Genomic DNA, 21852 nt, shown 5'->3' with positions numbered 1-21852 from the left:
CACACATACATACACACACAGACACAAACATTAAAAAATATGGCATGCTGCATACCCATTCAGTTTCTGTACATGAATGGAATTTTTTTTTTTCAGGGAAAACCTGGGAAGGATGGAACGCCAGGAGCCTATGGCTTACCGGTAAAGGAGGAAAAGGAGATTCTTTTGAGGTTTATTTGTGTGTGCATGTCTGTCTGTGTAAGAGTGTTAGTATGAATCTGTGTGTGTGTGTGTGTGTGTGTGTGTGTGTGTTTCTGTGTCTGTGTGTCTTTAGTTGTGTGTGTATATAATAATGTGTGTGTAACTGTATTGACCACATTCTGTTTTGTGTGTGTGTGTGTGTGTGTGTGTGTGTGTGTGTTTCCTCAGGGGGAGGGAGGCATGACGGGTCCCCCAGGCCCTCCCGGAATTGACGGGCCCCCGGTGAGTGACCCGTCCAAGGATAGAACATACACTCAGAGGAAAGCACACTGCTTTCGACATTTGATTACTTAGATTCCATTGTCTTCCATTGTCTTGAATATACCACATACACTACCGCCGAAACCTTTCGCCGCCATGAGATTACAATTCAGCTCTATTTTTTGTCAGTGCTGCTCAATAAAATCCATTGTTTATCGAATGCTTGTCACTTAAAAATGTTGGCACTGGTGTGCGTGGGCAAGTGACAAAATGTGTGTGCACAGTGATGTATATACAGTACGGTGCCTGTATATTGCGTTTATATTGTACATGGTTAGCCATGGAGTCTATATATATATGGATTATATTTCATATTGTATATTCGTAATCATGTAATAACGTAAAAATGTTAAAATGTTAAATGTAAGGTTGTGTACATGTTTGTGTATGTGTGATTGATTTGTCGTGTGTGTGCTACTGTAGGGGGATAAAGGTGATCTTGGTCCCCCTGGTCCTCCAGGAGATGTAAGTTACTGTTCTTTATTTCCTATTATAATGTAACACAGCTGGTGCGGTGATGGATCAGATGCTTTGAGATAATGTGTGTAGGCCACAGTGAAGTGAAGAGGGTGGGGTTTAGGCCGAGACACTCTTCTCCAAAGAGACAGCATCTTGCTGGTATGGCTGCTCCGCCATGTCTCCAGTTCCGCCTTTATTAGAGTGCTTGATCAAGCTCACAGCATTGCGAAGCATTGTTGTTCTTGGTACATGGATCTCGTGGATCCATTGCGAGGACACACAGAATTTGGTGCCCTTTGACCTCTAGGGGGCACTGAATTGTATGCAAACATGTATTTTGGCTCCAAATTGAACTTACAGTGAAAGTCAGATTTGGTCTGGGGGCTTTGCCGTTTCATTAACAGACAACAGAGTAAAAGATGACTAGCAGTGCTGTGCAATAATGCTCTTATGTGATCACATCATGACAAGAGCAAATTAGGAAAGTGGTGTCTTACGCATGTTGAAGTAAACACACATTTGGTAATGTTGACCATAAAAGACCACAACGCCATTTTCCTGTTGCATGTGACAGTGTATGGTGTGAATCAAGCTCAGTATGATATGTGGTCCAATGGGCACTCTAACCAACCTTGATCATCATAATGGTTCTTACTGTTCTTAATTTTCTTTGTGCTTCAGGTGATCCATATCACCAACAATATCAAAGGAAGTCAAGCGTTGCCTGGACCCCCTGGCCCGTCAGGTCCAACCGGACCACAAGGTACACACCAGCAACACCCACACACATGGTCAGGGAAAAGCAGGTGCTTTATAAAGCTTTATAAAGGCTGCTTAAGAGGCTGCGGTGGACCATCTGATCCTAATTTGAAGCACTCTTCAGACAGGCTGATTAACTAATTAGTGATTAGCTAATTGGTTATCTAATTGATTAGCTAATTAGTGATTAGCTGATCGCCTGTGTTGAGTGTACCGACAGAAGAGATACATGTGAATACTTTTCTTGTGAAGCCACAATATCCACCTCTGTTGGGAGGCCTGGGCCCAGTTCCCCGAAAGCATCTTAAGCCTAAGAGCGTCGTAAAGTCCCTCTTACGAACGTCTTAAGATTTGCCGACTGTTTCCCGAGACCATCGTAGCTTAAGAGCGTCGTGAAAACACTCGTAGATCTACGAGTTCTCCAGAGTACTCGTTACCGGCTAAGAGCATCTTAATAATACAGTTTATACAGTAATAAAACAGTAATAATAATAATAATAATAATAATAATCTTTATTTATATAGCAAATATATGCAAATAAGACATAATAATATAACAATCAAATAATATATACTAATTCAATTAGAACTTAACATAAATTTGAAAAAGGAAAATAAACTTGACACTGAAATAAAACTTAGGATACTTAGGATACAGTACTTCTCACTGAGGTCACCAACAGGACATACAGAGGAATTACAATTTAGAATACATAATCCAACTTACGTTTCCATTCTTTATTGTGTTTAGCCTACCTGTGATGAATCAGATTTTAGCGTGCAAAATAGGCTACATTTAATGGTCATAATAATGTGATGAAAAGCGGACAAAAATGCAATCAAGTTATGAAACGAGACGTTGCCAGAATAGTTTGACATTATCTTTGCTAAGTGAAGGCTATATTTTATTAGGCCTATGAGGTAAAAAGCAGAGAACGCAACATTTAGTCTGTAGCCTACTGCATAAAAATCTAAGCCTACACATTTCCTCTCTTTCTTACTCGACTTCTTTCTTATCTTCAAACGTGTTCTTAAGTGACACCGCAAAAAATGATTGCATGGTGCAACAATCTAATCTTAAAATAATTACAATTATTTATGTCTCTGTGTGGTATATAACTATACGTGGGATGCTTACATGCAGATGTCAAAGTGTTTCTATTTTCGTATTGATGTGAATTAATGTGTAGATCCGAAGTTTAAATGGTAGGCCTATAGCTGTGACGTGCAGTCACCTGACATCACCGTCAAATCAGAGGATATTTCAGGACTATTAACGTGGACAGCTCCCCTTAAGAGCATCTTAAGAGGAGTGCACGTTCACGCTTCTGAGCATGTTAGGAAACAGTCGGAAAAACCAAGCGAGCGATCGTAAGATGAATCATAGAAAACCCTCGTAAGAGCGTGTCTCCGTCGTTATCGGGAAACTGGGCCCTGGGTGATGGGCTCTTTGCTTAGTCTTTATGTTTCTGCCATGGTATATGTCAAGTGCCCTCACTATTGCAAGGTTTCAGTGTACGAAACTCCCCACTTGATAAGGCAGCTAATTTCAGGAAGACTTCACAGGATTCCACTCATCACTCTTTTGCTTTCTTTTTCTTCTTTCTTTTATTTAGAAGTGTGATGCAATGTGAATAACCAGGTGAAAAACACAAACACCATCTTAGAAAATGAAAACAAGATAAATACATTCAGTGAAACACGTGAGAATTAAGTTCTCAATTCTCAAATTCTCGATACCCAGAAATAAACCTTGTAAATAAGTAGCAAATTATCTAGCAATATCTTAAATAAACAAGTTAAATACAGAAAAACACATGCAATACTTTCTCAGTGTGGAATTTGACTTGACCTCATGATTTTAACTATGCAATAAATTAACAGCTTTTAAGAGATACATCTAAATACATAACATTTTAATTGCATTCAGCTCACATGATTTTAAAAGGCATTAGTTTTAACTGTGTCTAACTACCATGAAATATTTTTTAACTATATTTATTCAACCCATTACCCATTCACATGTATAGTTCACAATCAAACCATTAAAATGACTTGCAAACAATGGACTACAACAAGGCCCAGTTACATCCAACAAAATGCAAAGAGCTCACCGGCTGCGTCTTCCTTGAAAGCTTTGTTTTTGCACAAAACAATGTTGGTGTTTCAGTCCAAACCGCCAGATCTCATTCACCTCTCATGCTGCTTGCTCCCACTGCTGCTCTGGAGCGATTCTGTGTGCGTGTGACTCCAAAGCCAGTTGATTAGTAAATCACCTTCACCTGGTGCATTCAGGCTGGGAGAGGCACTCAAGCTGGTGTATCCAGGCTGGAGGGGCGTGGCCCACAGTTCAGCTCAACACCTCCCACTCGATCTTCCCACGGAAACCGCGGGAAAGATCGCAAACCATGGTGTACTTGTGGTCAGAGTTTCTTTCCTGGGCCTCCTGCCTGCTCTTAAATTGGCAGCAGGACAACCAGTCGCCGGACGTCCCGGTGAAGTAGTGTGGACCGAAGGATGGGGGAGACAGGATGCTTGGGTGCTGATGTTGCAGGCCTCACCTCAGGGATACAGAAGCTTGGAGCAATCCTGACATTTACATCCCGTACAATGCCCCTGGAGTCGGTGTTGACACTGACAACTCTTCCAAGCTTGAACTGTCCCCTCGATTGCGTTCTGATCACACACCCAAACGATGTCTCCAACAGCAATATTCATTTGTACAGTGTGCAGTGTTTCCCGTAGAATTGAATTCTATTTGTGGTGGTACTGTAGATTTGCAGAATTAACTTGAATGCAACAGTTTTTTGCAAATTAGCACAGTGTGGTTATGATGCTAACCAGATTTAAGCACAATTTAGTACAACCTGGAAAATCATTGTGTGGTGGTCAATGTTGATATTGTGGTGGGCCGCCACAAATAAGTCAATGTATGGGAAACACTGGTGTGCCAGCCACTCACTTCTTACAAACAGATTAGGACCAGCAAACTGGCTCCAGACTATGGTCTCTCTAACTGTGTGCTCTTCAGTTATGATTGTGTTACATGACAGGTCTTTGTCCAGCGTGGATGTACAATTAATGCATACACAATGGCTTTGTATTACACACTATGCCTTTGTGCTTGAATATAGATCATTTCTCTCTGATTTTAGGTCCAATTGGGTTTCCCGGGATGAAAGGTGAAGCAGGTAAAAAATGTATAAATAACTACTGACATTCAGACATACCACTGCAGTGTGATATAACCACACACATACACCCTCGTCCACTCCCTCTCAGACACAGACACACACAGACAGACACACACACAAACATGCCGTGCCGTCCATCCCTATACTGAACATGCTTATACTGTCCGTACACATACAGTTCTTACATGTTCTCTTGTTTGTGGTTCTCTAGCGGAATCTATCCCTGGGGCTGATGGTAAGCCTGGGGGCGATGGCATTCCTGGTCAGAAAGGAGAGAAGGGGGATCCTGGCCCCTCATATCCAGGCCCTCCTGGCCCAGACGGACCCCCAGGAGATCCAGGGCCAACGGGTTTCCCTGGACCAAAAGGAAAAGCAGGTCATTGATATTTGTTTTTTACATTTGTTGACAACTCTCTCTGCATCACAAAAAGTGTCAAACCTTTCATAAAAAAAAATTCTAGGGTTTTACAGAGTGCATAAAAAGAGGTTTCTTGCCAGGTATAGATAGATATACATAATACAGTATGAATACTTGAATAGTTGTTTCAAATCTGTTATTTCACCCCATAGCAGCAGATGTGCTTCACATTGTAAATGTATCATTGCTGTCGGGCAAATTTCAATTTTCAGTCACCGTCATCTTATGTGGAGAAAGTCTGAAAAAGTTGATTACTGAGTATGGCACAGGCTACTAGGATGCAAAAGGAGAAGAGTTCAGTAATCCATTTGTACAGACTTTCTCCTCAGAAGATGGCAATGTGAAGAATAACAAGGTAATGCACTGACTGCAAAAGTAGTTTTTTATTCCCTTTCTTTACAATCACAAAGGTAAAAAAATACTTCAATTTGTCTGCAGAGACCAGGTTAGTAAGCCATAATAACAGTTTGAGGCTTGATTAGGTTTGATTTATTCAGTATACTATACCTACTAGACTTATTTAGTGAGTAGGTAAAAGTACTTCAATTAAAGGGAAAGTGGTTGAAATTTAGCAATCGTTAATGACAAACCTTCTGAATGGGCAGCTAGACAACCGTGAGGAGGAGTATATTGGATTAGAATTATGGACTGCACTACTGTAAGGTGCTATAGTTGAGCACTGTAGAGTTTACTTGAGGTTTTTCTTGCATGTCTTTCCTCTACATACATAGCAATGGGTAAAGGAGAGCGGGGACCTCGAGGACTCAAGGGCTATCAGGGCCCACCAGGACGTAAAGGTGGCATGGGATTTCAGGGTAGGTCAATTTATCTGCTCATTGACCCGTCCATCTGAATCTTTCATTTCTATTTTCCTCTTCTCTTCTCTTTTCAGTTTTTACACTCCTCTTTTTTTACACTCCTCTTTTTTTACACTCTCTTTCAGTTTTTACACTCCTCTTTCCATAAATATCATGTTGTCATATAGTGTTGTGATGTTGTGAGCATTTCTCTGACTCTTTTGCATACTCACCTTTCCTCCTGCCTACCTTTTTGTATTCCCTAAGGTGATAAGGGAGAGAAATGCACCACCTGCATTGGACCACCACCTAAAGGATTCAAGGGTCGGAAAGGAGATCCCGGTCCACCTGGGCCAAAAGGTCAGATGTAACACAAAGATGGCATTGGCTTATCGTCATACACAACCAAATCACCTAAATGATTTTCCTAATCCGTGTTCTTGTGTGTGTTCTGATACCTCATACAACTTCAGGAGGGCCAGGATTCACAGGAGTAAAAGGTGATCTGGGTGTGACTGGTTTGCCTGGTTCCCCTGGGTCACAGGTGAGCTGATCAATTGTACTAGGACACAGTATAACGCAGAAGACCCTTTCAAGAGAGTTCCATTCTCAGCATCATAGTTGGCCCCACAAGACTTCCTTTTTAACATTCCATATGTTATCTTAATGCAGAGGAAGTAGATTGGGGCCCAAATAGAACGTTCAATCATTGTTTTTGTTTTTATTGTTGAAAGGGTCTATAATGTCAAAGACAGTTATAACTCTGGAATGCAGTGATGAATGTCACACAGTCATCCGGCTGATAGCAAGGGCAGTAGCAAGCAAAGGTGAGAATAGCCAAGACATGGGTGAAGAGAGGACACTGGACTGGGATGCAGTGTTTTTTTCTGCAATTCCTTATCACAGCTGTGGCCATCCCTGGCAAAAAAAAGCAATGTGTGAGAGATGCTAGCACAACATGCTTTACTACCAAGCTACTATCAACTACCTAACTGGTTATACTATTTTCAGTAGCATGAAAAAGGTTTCAATGGTAGTTGTATGACCCACAAGATTAGCAAAAGCTAAAAGTCCCACCTAGCTAACAAGAACTATACCCACTAGATGGTGAATGAGGTGTCAGGTATCAATATTCACTCATTTACTTGGATTCATCACCAAGACCCTTGTCATGAATTAATAAAGTGTAAAATAAGTGTACACTATTTAGTTAGTGCTGTAGGTCAAGTTAAAGGCTAAAGGTGCTGTGGGATTTTACGTTTAAACCATTAAAAAATTGTGAAGAAAAAATAATTCCCAGCTAGATTTGTCTATACTTTGCACACTCCTGTAATACCACATTGTATCTCAAGAGACACTGCATCAAATGGCAGTCAATGGAAAAGCCGTCAAGACAGTATCAAGACAACTGAAGACAACTACACATTACTCCTTTAAGAATTGATGGGAATCATGATGCCCATATTGGCCCTCAGTATGTCCTTGTTCTTACTCTGAGGTCAAACATGTTATGCTTTTTTGTCCCATCACTCATTTTTATTATAACTTATTTCCTGCAGGGCTCAACTGGAAACCGTGGTGTGAAGGGTACTCCGGGGCCTAGGGGGAACCCTGGTTACGTAGTGCCACGAAATGACAAAGGTGATCCTGGAGACCCTGGACAGCCTGGTCCCCCTGGTCGGGACGGAGCAGATGGAGGCGCAGGACTCCCTGGTCTAAGAGGTTCGCCAGGACCTAAAGGAGAGCCGGTTAGTGAGCAAGAGCCATTTTGAAGAGGGCTATCACAGCCAGCTCTTGGTCTGGTCACATGTTCCCATGTCCACATAACCCCCTGGGCTCCTTATAGGCCTTGTAACGGCCATGCATGAACTATTGTTAGCAGTTAGCTAATTAATAAAAACTAGCAAAGACACTTAGGGCCCTATAACCATAACTTTCTTGTGTATGTCCCAGGGATAAAACTGCAACATTTACTACAAATTTGATCACTTCTTGTTCCTCTCCTGTCTGACTTTTTGTTTTGGCCTATTATTAATTAAATGGCTACATATCTGTCTGTTCCCACCTTTTAATTCTACCTCTCCAGAGCTTTGGGGAGAAGGGGAGCCGTGGCACCCCAGGATCACCTGGGTTTCCAGGCCGACAGGGGCCCGTTGGCACCCAGGGTGCCCTTGGGGTGGGGCCACCTGGCCCTCAGGGACCCAAGGGGAATGCTGGAGTGCAGGGCTTGCCAGGTCCAGCTGGAGATGCAGGTACTGTACGCATGAAAGTGCTCGTAAGAAGCCGTCACCTTTGCATGGTGATGAGAATCAGAATGGAGTGTGCCTGCTGGGGCTGTAACTTGGACAGACACATTGAGGTTTATTGCATTTGCGTATGCACTTATATGTGAGGGAGTGAAGAGAATGAGGCTGCTGTTGCTGTCTAGAGTTGTGTTACCAGCTCCAGTGTGTTCTCTAAACGTCATCATTTGTGAAAGTGATGTAACTCTTTCATACTGGTGCACCAGTGTCATCTTGCCACCTAAACGTCTCTGATTCTTTGGTGGCATGTTTCTTGTAGGAGAGAAAGGGGAGCCAGGAGCCATATTAACCACACCAGGGGATATTGGCCCTCCAGGGAATAAAGGCCAACCTGGTCAACCAGGGACCCCAGGTACAGAAAACACATATACACAGGGTATTTGTATTTTTGTACATGCAAATGTATGTTGTGTGTATTATCCTGAGAAATGTCAAGTGCTTTCCAGGCTTGTGCATTGTTGGCTTTGTGAACATATACTTTACGTAGGCTACACAAGGTGTTGACTGTGTATTCTGTTTTCAGGCATTCCTGGCAGCACTGGTCTTCCAGGTTTCCCTGGTCTATTTGGCCCCAAAGGACAAATGGGTCACTCTATACAAGGCCCTCCAGGAAATATTGGACCCAAAGGTTTGCGTGATTTTCGTACTCAAAAAATGTGTGTGTGTGTGTGTGTGTGTGTGTGTCTCATGCAATGTCTTCTTTCTCTCAGGTGAGGAGGGTGAGATAGGGCCCCCAGGCCCGGCAGGGTATGGTAGTCCTGGACGCCCAGGACCTTCCGGACCTCCTGGGATGCCAGGGAAAGCGGTAAGTCACATTCAGTTGTGTATGTTCACGTGTGTGTATGTGTCTGTGTGTGTTTCAGACCCAAGCTAAATGTCTGTTCCGGTGTACAGGGTGAGCGAGGTTTTGGCCCCATGGGGCTGAAAGGCCGCCCGGGAGCCCAAGGGGAGGACGGTCCTCCTGGGCCTGTTGGCGACCCGGGGCCCACTGGCTTCTCAGGCCCTCCAGGAGAGTCCGGAAGAGATGGTACCCCTGGAGAACCAGGTGAGCGTTCCATGACACAGTTACATGCTGCCAAGTGGCTAAGGAACTGTTGTAGTATCCAGTAGCCAGTAGGTTGTCGGTTTGATTCCTGGCTACACCATTGTGTTAAACTTTTCTTGTCATAATTACTCAATTACTACAGCAAAATATGAAATACTTCTGCATTTATATATATAAAATATATTATTCTGTCAGGGTCTCCTGGTGGAAGTGGACCAGACGGTCCAAAAGGTTATTCTGGGAACTGTACGTTTGGAGGCCCAGGACAGGGAGGAGTGACTGGTCCCAGGGGTCCTCCAGGTGCCCCAGGTAGGCAAATAATGCCCTTGTCCATTAAACTGAAGTGGACCAGAATAGTGATGAGTAAGATGATTAAAGTAACACAATGTAGAAATTCCCTTTCAACTATGAACATACTGGGTAGCCATTTGGCGCTAAGGGGGTATCCAATTCACCCTAACAAACAAAAATCATGTCATGCTCCTACCCATAACAACAGTGTTAAATAGTGCAATAGCAAGCTTTCCAGGCACTTATTGCTAATTTCTGATTCCATTCTCCATTGAAAGTCAGTGTGGCATCAAAATGAAACCGTTATTTTAAGGTGAAAGAACTACGTGGTGTTGCTTTGATACATCTCATTTGCTAGTTATTGCTACAGTACGTTTGTGCTATTGCTACATGTTTTGTAATTGTCTTCAAATTCTCAGACCTGGCTGCAATACAGTTTACCTCCTTGCCACAATGTGCTAATTTTAATTAAAGTTATAAATGAATAAACTTCTTGTAGGCTGAAATCAAGATTTTAGTTGAATAGTCCTTTTTTCATACGGTAATAAGTTCTAAAGACACCTGGAAATATTTTTAAGTAATGTATATCCTCGATATGCATAATATTTGCAGAATTACATTCTTTCAAGTTCTACTTCAACAGAAGGTGATTCCCCACTGCACCATCACTCCAGATCTTTCACTCCAGATTCCCTCACCTGCCAAATCCCACTTTAACGTTTGAATCCACCAGCAGCATTGACTAGAATTCCTTTACGAGAGTCAGTTTAACTACGGACAAACTACCTCTGTCTTTCCTAAGATGTTTATTATATATGTGTATTTTTTGGCTCTTATTTATTAAACAAATGTAGAACATAAAACAGACGTAGGGCGGGCATACTGTAATTGTCACGCAAATGTGTGTGGTGGCTACACTCACATCAAGTCTCTCAGCATGTGTATGCTCAGCATGTGTATGTTAGGTTTCAAGTTAGTTAGTTAATAATAGTTAGTTATTTGTATTTCTTGGTCTGTCTGCCTTTCATATTCACAGGTCTACAAGGAGAACCAGGTGATACAGGGTTTCCTGGTCCACCAGGCCGGGGTATACCGGGGAACCAGGGCCCGTTTGGAATCCCAGGGTTTCCTGGAGCACCTGGTCTCAAAGGTGCGACTGGACTTAAGGGCTTCAAGGGTGAAGATGGCATACAAGGAAAAGCAGGTAGCACACCTGGCGCACGCACACAGTGTGTTTTGTTTTTGGGGGGGTGGGTTGGGAGGGGGGGGCATCAATATTGTTGTTGCATACCCCTCAAAAAATGGGTAGCTGCGCCCCTGCACGCACACACATGCACACACCACATACCCGTATACTCACACACACATGCACACACCACATACCCGTATACTCACATACACATGCACACACCACATACCTGTATACTCACATACACATGTTACTTGCATCAACCTGCATTCACACCTTCAGTGCTTGGAGTTGCTTTTTTAAGCTTGTCAGCAGGACACCATTAAACAATTTATTGGGGTTTTTCATTTATAATTTGGTTTTGGAAAACAAGGGTGAGTTGGTATTATTTAGGATATTATTCATCCACTTACTAATGTAAGGTACTCTAAACTGGCATGCTATCTTGAGTGGAGAGATAGAGCCACTAAATATCTTACAATATGCGTAGCTACTTTGACTGTACAGTACGCACATACATGCAATACATACTACACACATACCGGTACATAACATACACATACAGATACACATGCACACATAAAAGGATTGTGATGTGTTGTGATTGGGTTCAGGTCATCGGGGAAACCAAGGAAGTCCAGGCCCAGTTGGGCCACCGGGACCGAGTGGCAACCCTGGGCAAGATGGGCCACCTGGGCCTCGAGGTGAGATCCATGCCATGCATTTTTGTGGCATGTGCATTTGCTTTATCTATTGATTGCTCTCCGTCTTACAATTTACTTTCTAATGCAGATGATTTTGGCCAAAATGATGATGATGATGATGATGGTGATGATGAAAATGTTGAAGTTTTTCAAGTTGTTCAAGATCATGTTGACAGTATAGAGTGCTCAACAGGACAGCCTGGTATCGATGGCGCTATTGGACCCCCAGGTCTCCGAGGTCCACGTGGAGACATGGGGCCTCCAGGATCCAAAGGGGAGAACCGGACTGTGCCTATGCCTGGGGACAAAGGAGACCCAGGGCCAACAGGTGAGTTTTCTTAAGATCTCAAAATCCGGTTGAAAATATAATTGACCCATCTTCATGTTTCCTATTTTCATGTCAGTTTGCCCCTATCTCCACTGTATTCTATGTTTGTTTGGAGATGGCTCCCCATATTCTATTGTTTCATAGAAGATACTGTAGGTTTACACACTTTCAACTAATGGCTTTGCCTCTATGTGTTTCCCATTCTGTGCTCCATGTGTGTGTTCCATAGGTCCTCCTGGTGCCACTGGAGACAGAGGTGTGCCTGGCTCTGTGGGATTCGATGGAATCAATGGCAAAAATGGGTCACCAGGAAGCACTGGCCCACCAGGTAGTCAACACAGCATCAAAACACAGCTCTCCCCACCACACACATACACACTCACACACACACACACACACACACACACACACACACTGTTTATTACACATGTGTAATATGTGCTCCCCCAACTCACACAGACTTCTGTTCTTCATTCTTAACTTTTCTCTCGACATCTCTCCCTCATTCTACCTTTATCACTTTCCTCCTCATTTCATTTTGTGCACAGGTCCCGTTGGCGATCCCGGTGCAGACGGCTTACTGGGACCTCCCGGTGTAAATGGAGATCGTGGATCTCCAGGACTAATTGGTTTTCCAGGTAACAGGACATTTAATACGCAGGCACACACGGCAGTCTATTCATGCTTAAGTCCAAGATTCCACACAGTCATGTACGATAAGCATTTACTATCAAGTCAAGTCATGTTTATTTGTAAAGCACTTTAAATACTACACCACTTGACCAAAGTGCTGTACAATAAGTAAAAGTTTGAAAAACCTGATAGACAGATAATGAATGATCAATACACAAGAGCAGGGGAAGTGGTACAAACAAACATATCAGTAAGTTATGTACATGTAAAAGACAAACAGTACAGAATAGAAAATAACATAGATCGAATAAGCCCTTATACTGAGTTAAAAGCTGGGGAGTAATGGTAAGTTTTAAGATATGATTTAAAGTGGTCAAAGGTCAAAGTGTACAAAAAGTACCCCAGAAGTTTTCTAGAAATTAAACTCACACAATGTTGTAAACCGTAACCATAAGTCATGGTGTACTGTATATGGAATACACATAATACACATACGCAATACATACACAAAATGCGTACAATACCCGTTTAAAAGTTTGGGGTCACTTAGAAATTTCCATTCCACTCCATTATATTATTATTGGGGGGGCGGTGGTAGTGTAATGGTTAAGGAGCTGGGCAAGCGTGCAAAAGCCTGAAAGTTGTCGGTTCAATTCCCGGCTTCCACCGCTGTGCCCTTGAGCAAGGCACTTAACCCCAAGTTGCTCCGGGGACAATGTGATCCCTTGTAATATAGCTGACATATGTAAGTCACTTACATATCAAGAAGTGTCTGCTAAATGTAATGTAATGTAATTATAGACAGAATACCAGCTGAGATTAGTTGCATTGTTTTTTTTAGTCAGTGCAGCAGTTTTGCCTTTGGAACATTTGATGAATGCTGATAATGGGCAATGTAGAGATTGCTTTAAAGATCAGCCATTTCTTTCTACAACAGTCATTTACAACATTAATGATGAAAACAAGGACATTTGTAAGTGACCCCAAACTTTTAAACGGCAGTGTATGTATGGATACAAATGTAGGCTACAATCCTGACCCTAGGGCATCTTTAATTTTAAAAATACAAAAAATACAAAAAAAGAACGCGCACATCCAGATTCAAACAGGTGCTGGACCCGAATACTTCAGAAATAAAAAATGACGTTAGTCTGCACACTGAAAACTCCTTATAAAAAAAGATTTCTTATAAAAAAGATTTTAATCACCACATGCGGTGATTAAAATCTTTTTTATAAGGAGTTTTTCAGTGTGCGGACTAACGTCATTTTTTATTTCATCTTTAATGTTAACACACATACACACACTCACACAGTATGTCACCTGTGTTAACCCATGTTCATTCTTTCTCAGGTTTGAAGGGACAAAAAGGTGAAAAAGGCTCTTCGGGCTCAGAGGGACCTGCAGGAGTTCCAGGAGCCAAGGGAGCCAAAGGCCCCAAGGGAAATGCAAGCCCACTTGGAGAAGGTTCTAAGGGCGCTCAAGGACCAAGGGTAGCAAAACCATCATGTCCCCTACATGCATGTGCGGTGTAAAAAGTCTTAGCAACATTGTCTTTCTATTCAGCAGTTAGAGGATATGAATTGTAATTAGGTTGGAATTGTGATTGGAATTATCGTATAGATCAACATATTGTTTGTGCGCCTGCATGCACATGCTTCCATTCCACATGATACTTAAAATGATCAAACTTGACTATCATCAGGCCATCGTACAATTTTTTTTTTAACATGTATCTTTCTCTGTGGCGCTCTTTACCTCTCAACTTCTTGCGACCATTCCTCCCTCCACCAGGGGGAGCCGGGGAACTTCGGCGGGAAGGGGATCAGAGGCCCCAAGGGCCCTTCAGGGGAATCCGGTAATCATGGCTTCAAAGGGTTCACTGGAGAGAGAGGTGTTTCTGGGCTACCAGGATTGCCAGGTAAGAGCCCAGTAACAGAGCCCCCCCCACACACACACACATAATACACACAAACACACACACACACACAAACAAACAAACAAACACACACACACACACACACACACACACACACACACACACACACACATAGCACAGCACACCAAGTTGTTGCCCTACGAATGCACATACAAGCAGTAGTTAGTTTTGAATTATCTTAGGTTTCTGGTAAAGTTAGATTCTCTTGCATAGATAACTTGTCTTCCAACATTCTCTTGTCCTATCTCCCTCAGGTCCTCCAGGACGCGGAGGAGAGAAGGGCAGCGATGGCCTTCAAGGTCCTCGCGGCCTTCCGGGACCAGGTGGCCTCCCAGGTGTGTGAGAGTGTGTCGGAGAAATATGACGACAAAACAAGTTCCGAAACAAAAACCAAACTAAAACCTTTATTCCCATTTCAAAACTGAAGGTACACAATGTCAGTGATTGGAGACTGATGGGAGAATGGGTTGTGCACATGATGGTGTTGTATGTTGTTGTGTCTTGTGTGTTGTGTTCTAAAGCGTTACCGTTGTGTTTTATCCACTCTTCATCATTCCACCTTCCTTTCTCCTCCCCTACTCCTCCTCCTCCTCCTCCTCCTCCTCACCACCTCCATCTCTGACTGCAGGGACGGACGGCCGGCCAGGGGACCCAGGCCCTCCGGGGGTCAGAGGGAACCAAGGCAGGGATGGGATTCCAGGACCAGCAGGAGAGAAGGGAGATATAGGAGGTGAGATGTTACCCTCCACAGATGCCCACGTTCACCCACCCCACCAACCCACACACAATCACAGAAGCATGAACATAAGTAGACACAATTACATATACATCAACATAAGTAGACACAATCAGAATCAGAATCAGTTTTATTGGCCAAGTATACTTACGTACACAAGGAATTTGACTGCGGTAGGTGTTAACTCTCTATACATTCAACAAATAGACATGTAGTAGTAACAAACAGAAACAAATAAAACAATACAGAAACATTGACATAAGTAGACACAATTACAAAAATATGGTGATAAGTAGACATAATTACTCTTTTTCTGTTACAAGCCCTATGTCGAGGACATTATATCAAGCAGACTTGTCTAGCATAGGATTATATATGTTTAAATGACATCTATTTTACTTTGGCATCGTATTTCATTGGCAAAGTCTTGTTTGCATGTTGTACTCACCAACATATACACCACAAAAAGGATATTGAGACATACAATATTCATACCCACTGTGTACACACACTCAGGCAAGCTGATTATTTGAGCGCTTTATTGTGTTCTTGTGTCTCTGCAGCGTCTGAATATGGCCCCCCAGGACCACCGGGACCAAAGGGGATAAAAGGTATGACACACACACACACACACACACACACACACACACACACACACACACACATACTGTACATACATACATACATACATGAGGACACACTGACAATCAATAATACAGGATTCATGAGTCCCACATACCTTTTAATGATATTCATAATGATAATAATAATAATAAGCACCTGTCATACACAGAATGCAGCTCAAACTGCTTTACATTTGGCAATGATGACTTATTGATCTGAATATCTCAGGTCCCTGGCCATACACTTGCCGAGTCTGGAGTCGATTAGATGAACAGTCCAACTCAAGATATGCAAACACACACATACACAGACAGATGGACAGACACACACAGATATTTCGCTCTTCACAGCTAGATTAGACGTAGGCGTAAGTAAGAGACTACTCCCTTAAAAGGTTTTTTTTTTTTTTTTTTTTTTACTCTTGATGCTTAGCATTTGCACTATCATAGCATTTTGCTTATGTGTGTGTGTGTGTCCTTCTGTTCTCTGCAGGTATGATGGGAGATGTGGGTTTTCCAGGCCCCTATGGTCCCCTTGGGCCATGGGGTGAAGTAGGAGACACAGGACCCCCAGGACTAGTGGGCCCCCAGGGGCCACCCGGCCCTCCAGGCATTGAAGGGCGCTGTGTGGATGGCCCCAAAGGAGACAGGGGCCCCTGTGGACCACATGGACCTTCAGGTAAGAACACATGCCCTGATTAAAGGATCCGTTAGCAGTGCTGTCCATATCTTACACCATATAGATAGATAGATAGATAGATAGATAGATAGATAGATACTTTATTGATCCCCAAGGGGAAATTCAAGAATATCCTAACTACACACAATGTGAGCGAGTGTTAGCGATAAAATCAGTTTCGTTACAGTTTAATTGTTTTCAATTTCAGTGTCCTAACTGTATGTGATGTGAAGCAGTGTTGTGCAGCATGAGGCAACACAACATTTTGAGCACAACTTTTGTCGGGCGGCCATTATCTATTTACTTTCTATCGCACGTGTTGCTCTGCTATTTTGAAAGAGAAATGTGACGCAATAGAAGGCCACATTTAACGGATTCAATTAAATTAAATTTAAGAGCATTCAATGCTACACGGTAGTCGCTCACTCAGATGCAGATAGGATGCCCCGTTACTGACTTCTGACCCCTCTGATGCTCTGCAGGACCAAAGGGCTTAAAGGGTCCCAGGGGGCCCCCAGGACCTGGCCTTAATGGAGACAAGGGGGACAAGGGCTACCCAGGACTGCCAGGTTATCCCGGATACAAAGGAGACACCGGACAGCCAGGCATAGCAGTGAGAAAGAGAACATACATATCACATTATCTGCATGCTGCAACATTTATTAGGAAACGAATACAAAAAAATGTGTAGAAATATTTGTACATACATGCACATGGTATGAAGTGTATTTTACCACCAGATTGCAGATCTTCTAGGGCTATAATCCAGCAGTGACCTAGTGAAAGAAACATAATTATGCCACTCGGCTAAAGCATTCAAGCACAATTGTGTTTCTAGGGATTACCGGGACCCCCAGGGTTTAATGGAGATAAAGGTGCCATGGGGCGAGAAGGTGGTCAGGGACCAACTGGTAAGCATATTTATGCACATCTAAGCACACCGGCTCACATACATACAGTGTATACAGTATACTGTAGGAATCCCAGGCATACATTTGAGCTGGGATTGGCTGTTCAGGGATCAGGATCATGCCAGTTTCAGTGTTGGCATAAATATAGGACTCATAACTCATCATGAAAAAAAAAACTCTTGAAACCCAATGAAAGGTTGACCAAGCTGCTCATCATCCTGTCCGGTCCTTCAGTGATTTCATTTCATCCATAAGCCAACCCAGTAAATGTCATCATTTTAAGTAGAGTAGGTTCATGCGTGTGACTAGCCTCTGTGTGCGCACAGGTCAGAAAGGAGTCGCTGGAGCTACAGGACAACTAGGATGTGCTGGACAAAAAGGAGAGCCTGGACCTAAAGGTAAGATGAACTCATTTTCAAATAACAAAACACATTATGGAGAAGAGAATAGCTGTACAACTGAACTGAGCCTCTCTGCCATAAGAGTGTGATGGCTGAAACCAGAGGTCACCCAAGCATACCAAATGTAATGACATTTCCTGTAATTCTTTGGTCTTTAGGACTTCCAGGACCAAGTGTGAACAATCCAGTGATTCTGGTGCCAGGAGACCCAGGTCAACCTGGACTCCTAGGACGAAAGGGTGAAGCAGGGAGACCTGGAGAAGCGGGACAGAATGGACGGCCAGGTTGTGAGCGCACACACACACACATTCACAGGGATTGGTATCTACATAAATAAAAACACTTGCAGACACAGTTGTGTGTGTGTTTACATCACTAAATACACTGCTGGATTTGTTCAACCTTGTTGACGTTTCTGCCCTTTCTACTGTAACCCATGCCCTCTTCATCTCTACAGGACCGAGCGGTGCGAAAGGCTTCCAAGGTAGAATAGGATTCCAGGGTCTGCCTGGATATCCAGGGCAAAAAGGAGATAGAGGATTTCCAGGCACGCAAGGTGAGCATGAAGGGACCTGTTCAGACTATCTTTATTTTGTCTAGTGGTTGGTATCATGCCGACAACTCTCTGACCTGATTCAGGCTAGCCTGCCAGATCACATGTCAGAGTTGAAAAAGCTTTCGAAAGTAAGATCGTGTTTATATTTGTTTTTTGTTCTTGGGTGATCCGATCACAGGGTTTAGAGATCACAAGTGGTCAGGCGAGACACATCACAGAACACTTGTATTCAAGGTGTACATGCAGAGACGTTGCTGACCACTTTTGTTTAGATTCCGCTATTTCTAACGTCACATTCATTAGAACTCCCATCCTCTGGGACTCATCAGAACGCATTTGAGTTTACACTACAAAAGCTATGTGGTCAAATGCATCTCAGACCACTTCGACAAGTGGTTTGAGTGATCAGATCACAATGCGTCTTGATGATTGTTTACACTTGTATTTAGAACTGACCACCTGTGATCAGATCACCCAGGACACATTTTAAGAATAAATGTAAACGGGGTCTGAAAGTCCTACAACATATTCCCAATGATTCACTAAACCAGTTGATTTTAACTAGCATAATTATTCAGTCCGTCAAATCTGCTGATTAGTGAAATCATCTGTGTTAAGGTAGAATCGATACATTAAAATACACTTTTAAACGCTCCACATATAGGCACCTGCATGAGTGCTGACCAGAATTGAATAAACAATGGATTTTATTGAGTGACGCAGACAAAATAGAACTGAAATGTTTGACACTGGTGTGTGGTGTGGGGAAAACAATGGAATCTAATGTAATCGAAAGTGGAGGCCTTTACTCGGTAGTTTTTCACTTGGAACATATATATATATATATATTTATACATTATCATATATATATCCTATATTACTATATTACTATAAGTACTGTATGTCACTTTGATGGTGAAAAGCAAATGCAATGCATTCATATACATATGAAGTACATAGACGTACATTTATCCATGCCTGTGTTTGTGTGTCTCTGTGTGTGTATGTCCATGTGTATGTCCGTGTGTGTGTGTGTGTGCGTATTGTTCTCAGGTCCTCCGGGCTACCCGGGCAGTAAGGGTCAGAAAGGTATTAAGGGGACCCGTGGCCTGGTGAATGGAGGTGTGGCTGGTGACGGCTTCCTGTTCACCCACCACAGTCAGAAGGACACAAACCCATGCTGCCCTGCCGGCACCAAGCAGCTCTACGTTGGCTACTCGCTGCTCTTCATCAATGGCAACAACAGAGGGCATGGACAAGATCTAGGTACAAGAAAAGTTGCCCAAACATGCACATACACACACAGACACAAACTATGAATTAAAATTACTATTAAAATGGCTATTTTGTTAGTGAGGTGAAGGTGCAAATGGCTTCAAAGTTATGAATTTTCAAATCAAACGTGTGTGGGTGTGTGTGTGTGTGTGTGTATGTGTGTGTGTGTGTGTGTGTGCATGCAATCTTGTGTGCAGGTACCATGGGCAGCTGTCTGATGCGCTTTTCCAGCATGCCTTTCCTTTTCTGCAATACGGACAACACATGTCGCTACGCCTCTCGAAACGACTACTCCTACTGGCTCTCCACTGACCATCCAATGCCCAGTGACATGGCCCTAATCTCTGGCTCTGAACTGGAGAAATACGTAAGCAGGTACGCTCACCCAACAATCATGATACTAAACACTGACTTCATTTGTCAGGGAGGGGTAAATACTATCAAAGAGAGGCAAAACCATGATACTTAGGCCCTGTACACACATACCCGGATATTTTTTAATACTGATATTCTTTTACGCATTTGGGCCTTTCGTCCACATGTAAACAGCATTTTGTCTTTGAGTTTTTTACAAATGCCCTCTAAAGTGAAAATTTTCTAAAACACTGGTTTCCTTAGATCTGTGTGGACATGCAAGAGCGTTTTCCGCCTGGACAGAGAACATGTGTGATTGGTCATGTTTTTCTATGAAGTTTTTTTATACCTTTATAGAACAGCTTCATTCATTGTCATTGAAATGGTTATATGACTTTTTCGGGTTGAATGGTGGCCGTCTCACTTCCCCCTAGTGCCTGTGAGCAGAAAAAACACCCTTGCAACTTTGGGCCGGCGGGCCGACGGCCTCAGAGACAGAAAATCTTGCAGCCATAGCTCGCTAGCCATACCTCGCGATGTAACACATTGCTTTACTGCACTACACACATACACGCCAGGCACCAGCTAGAACAAGGTAGCGATGGAGTTTCTCAGACATTTGTCATGGCAGAGCCACCGCAAAGAAGCAGAAAGCCAGCAAACTGTTGTCGGAGGAACAGGGAAAGAGGAAACGGCAGTCTGATAGATTGAGGAATTTCGTAAAATATATACTCTGAAGTTGTAGGAGGAGCAAACCTGCGAGCAAAAAGCGAGAAAACAGCGAAGAATTTGCCAAAACTGCTAAGTTTCTCTTTAATATATCACCTCTGTTTGCTCCTGTTCCTCTTCTTTCAGGTGTGTTGTGTGTGAGGCCAGGGCAAACATCATCGCTGTGCACAGCCAGATGAGCCTGGTCCCAGACTGCCCTCGTGGTTGGCTCTCCCTGTGGCAGGGATACTCTTTTGTCATGGTAAGGGGATGGCCTTCAACACTCTAATGTGGACCTGTAATATATAATACATAAATAGCTATGGATATACAGTATAATACACATATTTGAACATACTCAAATACAAGCAGCCTTTCTTGTTTTACAAAATTCTTACATAATGGAAGTGAAGAATGCTATTAAAAACCGTCTCTTTAATTCCAAATGGAGACACCGAGTTGACCGAGTTGATTCAATGTCAATCCAATGCTAGAGCAGGTAAAACTTAAGGCTGGCTTGCGAAAGAATAGTTATTTATTCTTTATTCTGGGTGTTACAGCAGAGTTATGGTAGCTCTGCTCCACGCACAGCACAGCACAATGTTGCAAAGTGAAGCCAAGACAATGAACCCAGGTCTAGGACACTCATGGTTAGATATAATGACATTCCTGTCTGGGGTCAGATTGGAGGGCGGGGGGGGGGGCAGTTAAATGGCCTTAGATGTCTCTTGTAGGGGAACGATTAATTAGGCATATGCCATTTGCCATTGTACGATGACAACATTCTGTCTGCTTACAAAAATGTTCCTGTTCCCGCCATTTCTGTGGCTTTAAACAAAGAACCAAGAAAATAGTATGACATAAAGAAAATGACTAAAATATAACAGAAGGAAATTGCTGCTCACACAAATGTGGGCCCTGTATCAGTGTGGAATCTGTAAAACTGTAGAGCATCAGGGTTTGCAATTAGCTATTAGAGCTGGTCTCAGGGCTATTATTTTATAGATGAACAGCCCATTATTATTATAACAAACTGTGTTCAGTGACCTAAAATCGTAAATATGTTTGCATATGTAAGTGCATCTATG

General features: G+C 42.8%; 1 protein-coding gene across 2 annotated transcripts in view; it reads left to right on the top strand.

The window, feature by feature from the left end:
- The window catches only part of col4a3 (collagen, type IV, alpha 3), a 53407-nt gene that overhangs the window by 29377 nt on the left and 2178 nt on the right, over window positions 1-21852 (top strand). Inside the window, exons 16-50 of one of the 2 annotated variants that reach the window (XM_048263848.1) lie at window positions 97-141; window positions 370-423; window positions 886-927; window positions 1603-1684; window positions 4836-4871; window positions 5086-5250; window positions 6024-6107; window positions 6357-6449; window positions 6563-6633; window positions 7649-7837; window positions 8176-8341; window positions 8652-8744; window positions 8916-9020; window positions 9103-9197; window positions 9287-9437; window positions 9633-9746; window positions 10765-10932; window positions 11532-11621; window positions 11815-11949; window positions 12179-12277; window positions 12498-12587; window positions 13936-14075; window positions 14377-14503; window positions 14776-14856; window positions 15150-15251; window positions 15821-15868; window positions 16374-16559; window positions 17042-17172; window positions 17398-17470; window positions 17797-17868; window positions 18030-18155; window positions 18329-18427; window positions 19481-19693; window positions 19900-20077; window positions 20912-21026. In XM_048263848.1, coding sequence (XP_048119805.1) covers window positions 97-141; window positions 370-423; window positions 886-927; window positions 1603-1684; window positions 4836-4871; window positions 5086-5250; window positions 6024-6107; window positions 6357-6449; window positions 6563-6633; window positions 7649-7837; window positions 8176-8341; window positions 8652-8744; window positions 8916-9020; window positions 9103-9197; window positions 9287-9437; window positions 9633-9746; window positions 10765-10932; window positions 11532-11621; window positions 11815-11949; window positions 12179-12277; window positions 12498-12587; window positions 13936-14075; window positions 14377-14503; window positions 14776-14856; window positions 15150-15251; window positions 15821-15868; window positions 16374-16559; window positions 17042-17172; window positions 17398-17470; window positions 17797-17868; window positions 18030-18155; window positions 18329-18427; window positions 19481-19693; window positions 19900-20077; window positions 20912-21026 — 3858 coding nt within the window. Of the gene's footprint in view, window positions 1-96; window positions 142-369; window positions 424-885; window positions 928-1602; window positions 1685-4835; window positions 4872-5085; window positions 5251-6023; window positions 6108-6356; window positions 6450-6562; window positions 6634-7648; window positions 7838-8175; window positions 8342-8651; window positions 8745-8915; window positions 9021-9102; window positions 9198-9286; window positions 9438-9632; window positions 9747-10764; window positions 10933-11531; window positions 11622-11814; window positions 11950-12178; window positions 12278-12497; window positions 12588-13935; window positions 14076-14376; window positions 14504-14775; window positions 14857-15149; window positions 15252-15820; window positions 15869-16373; window positions 16560-17041; window positions 17173-17397; window positions 17471-17796; window positions 17869-18029; window positions 18159-18328; window positions 18428-19480; window positions 19694-19899; window positions 20078-20911; window positions 21027-21852 lie in introns of those variants that run through there. The other variant, XM_048263849.1, reaches the window with a different exon arrangement.

Source organism: Alosa alosa, chromosome 15 (genome assembly GCF_017589495.1).
Source record: "Alosa alosa isolate M-15738 ecotype Scorff River chromosome 15, AALO_Geno_1.1, whole genome shotgun sequence".
NCBI lineage: Eukaryota > Metazoa > Chordata > Actinopteri > Clupeiformes > Clupeidae > Alosa > Alosa alosa.
The sequence above is the reverse complement of the archived record's forward strand: the minus strand, read 5'-3'. Positions and strand labels throughout refer to the sequence as shown.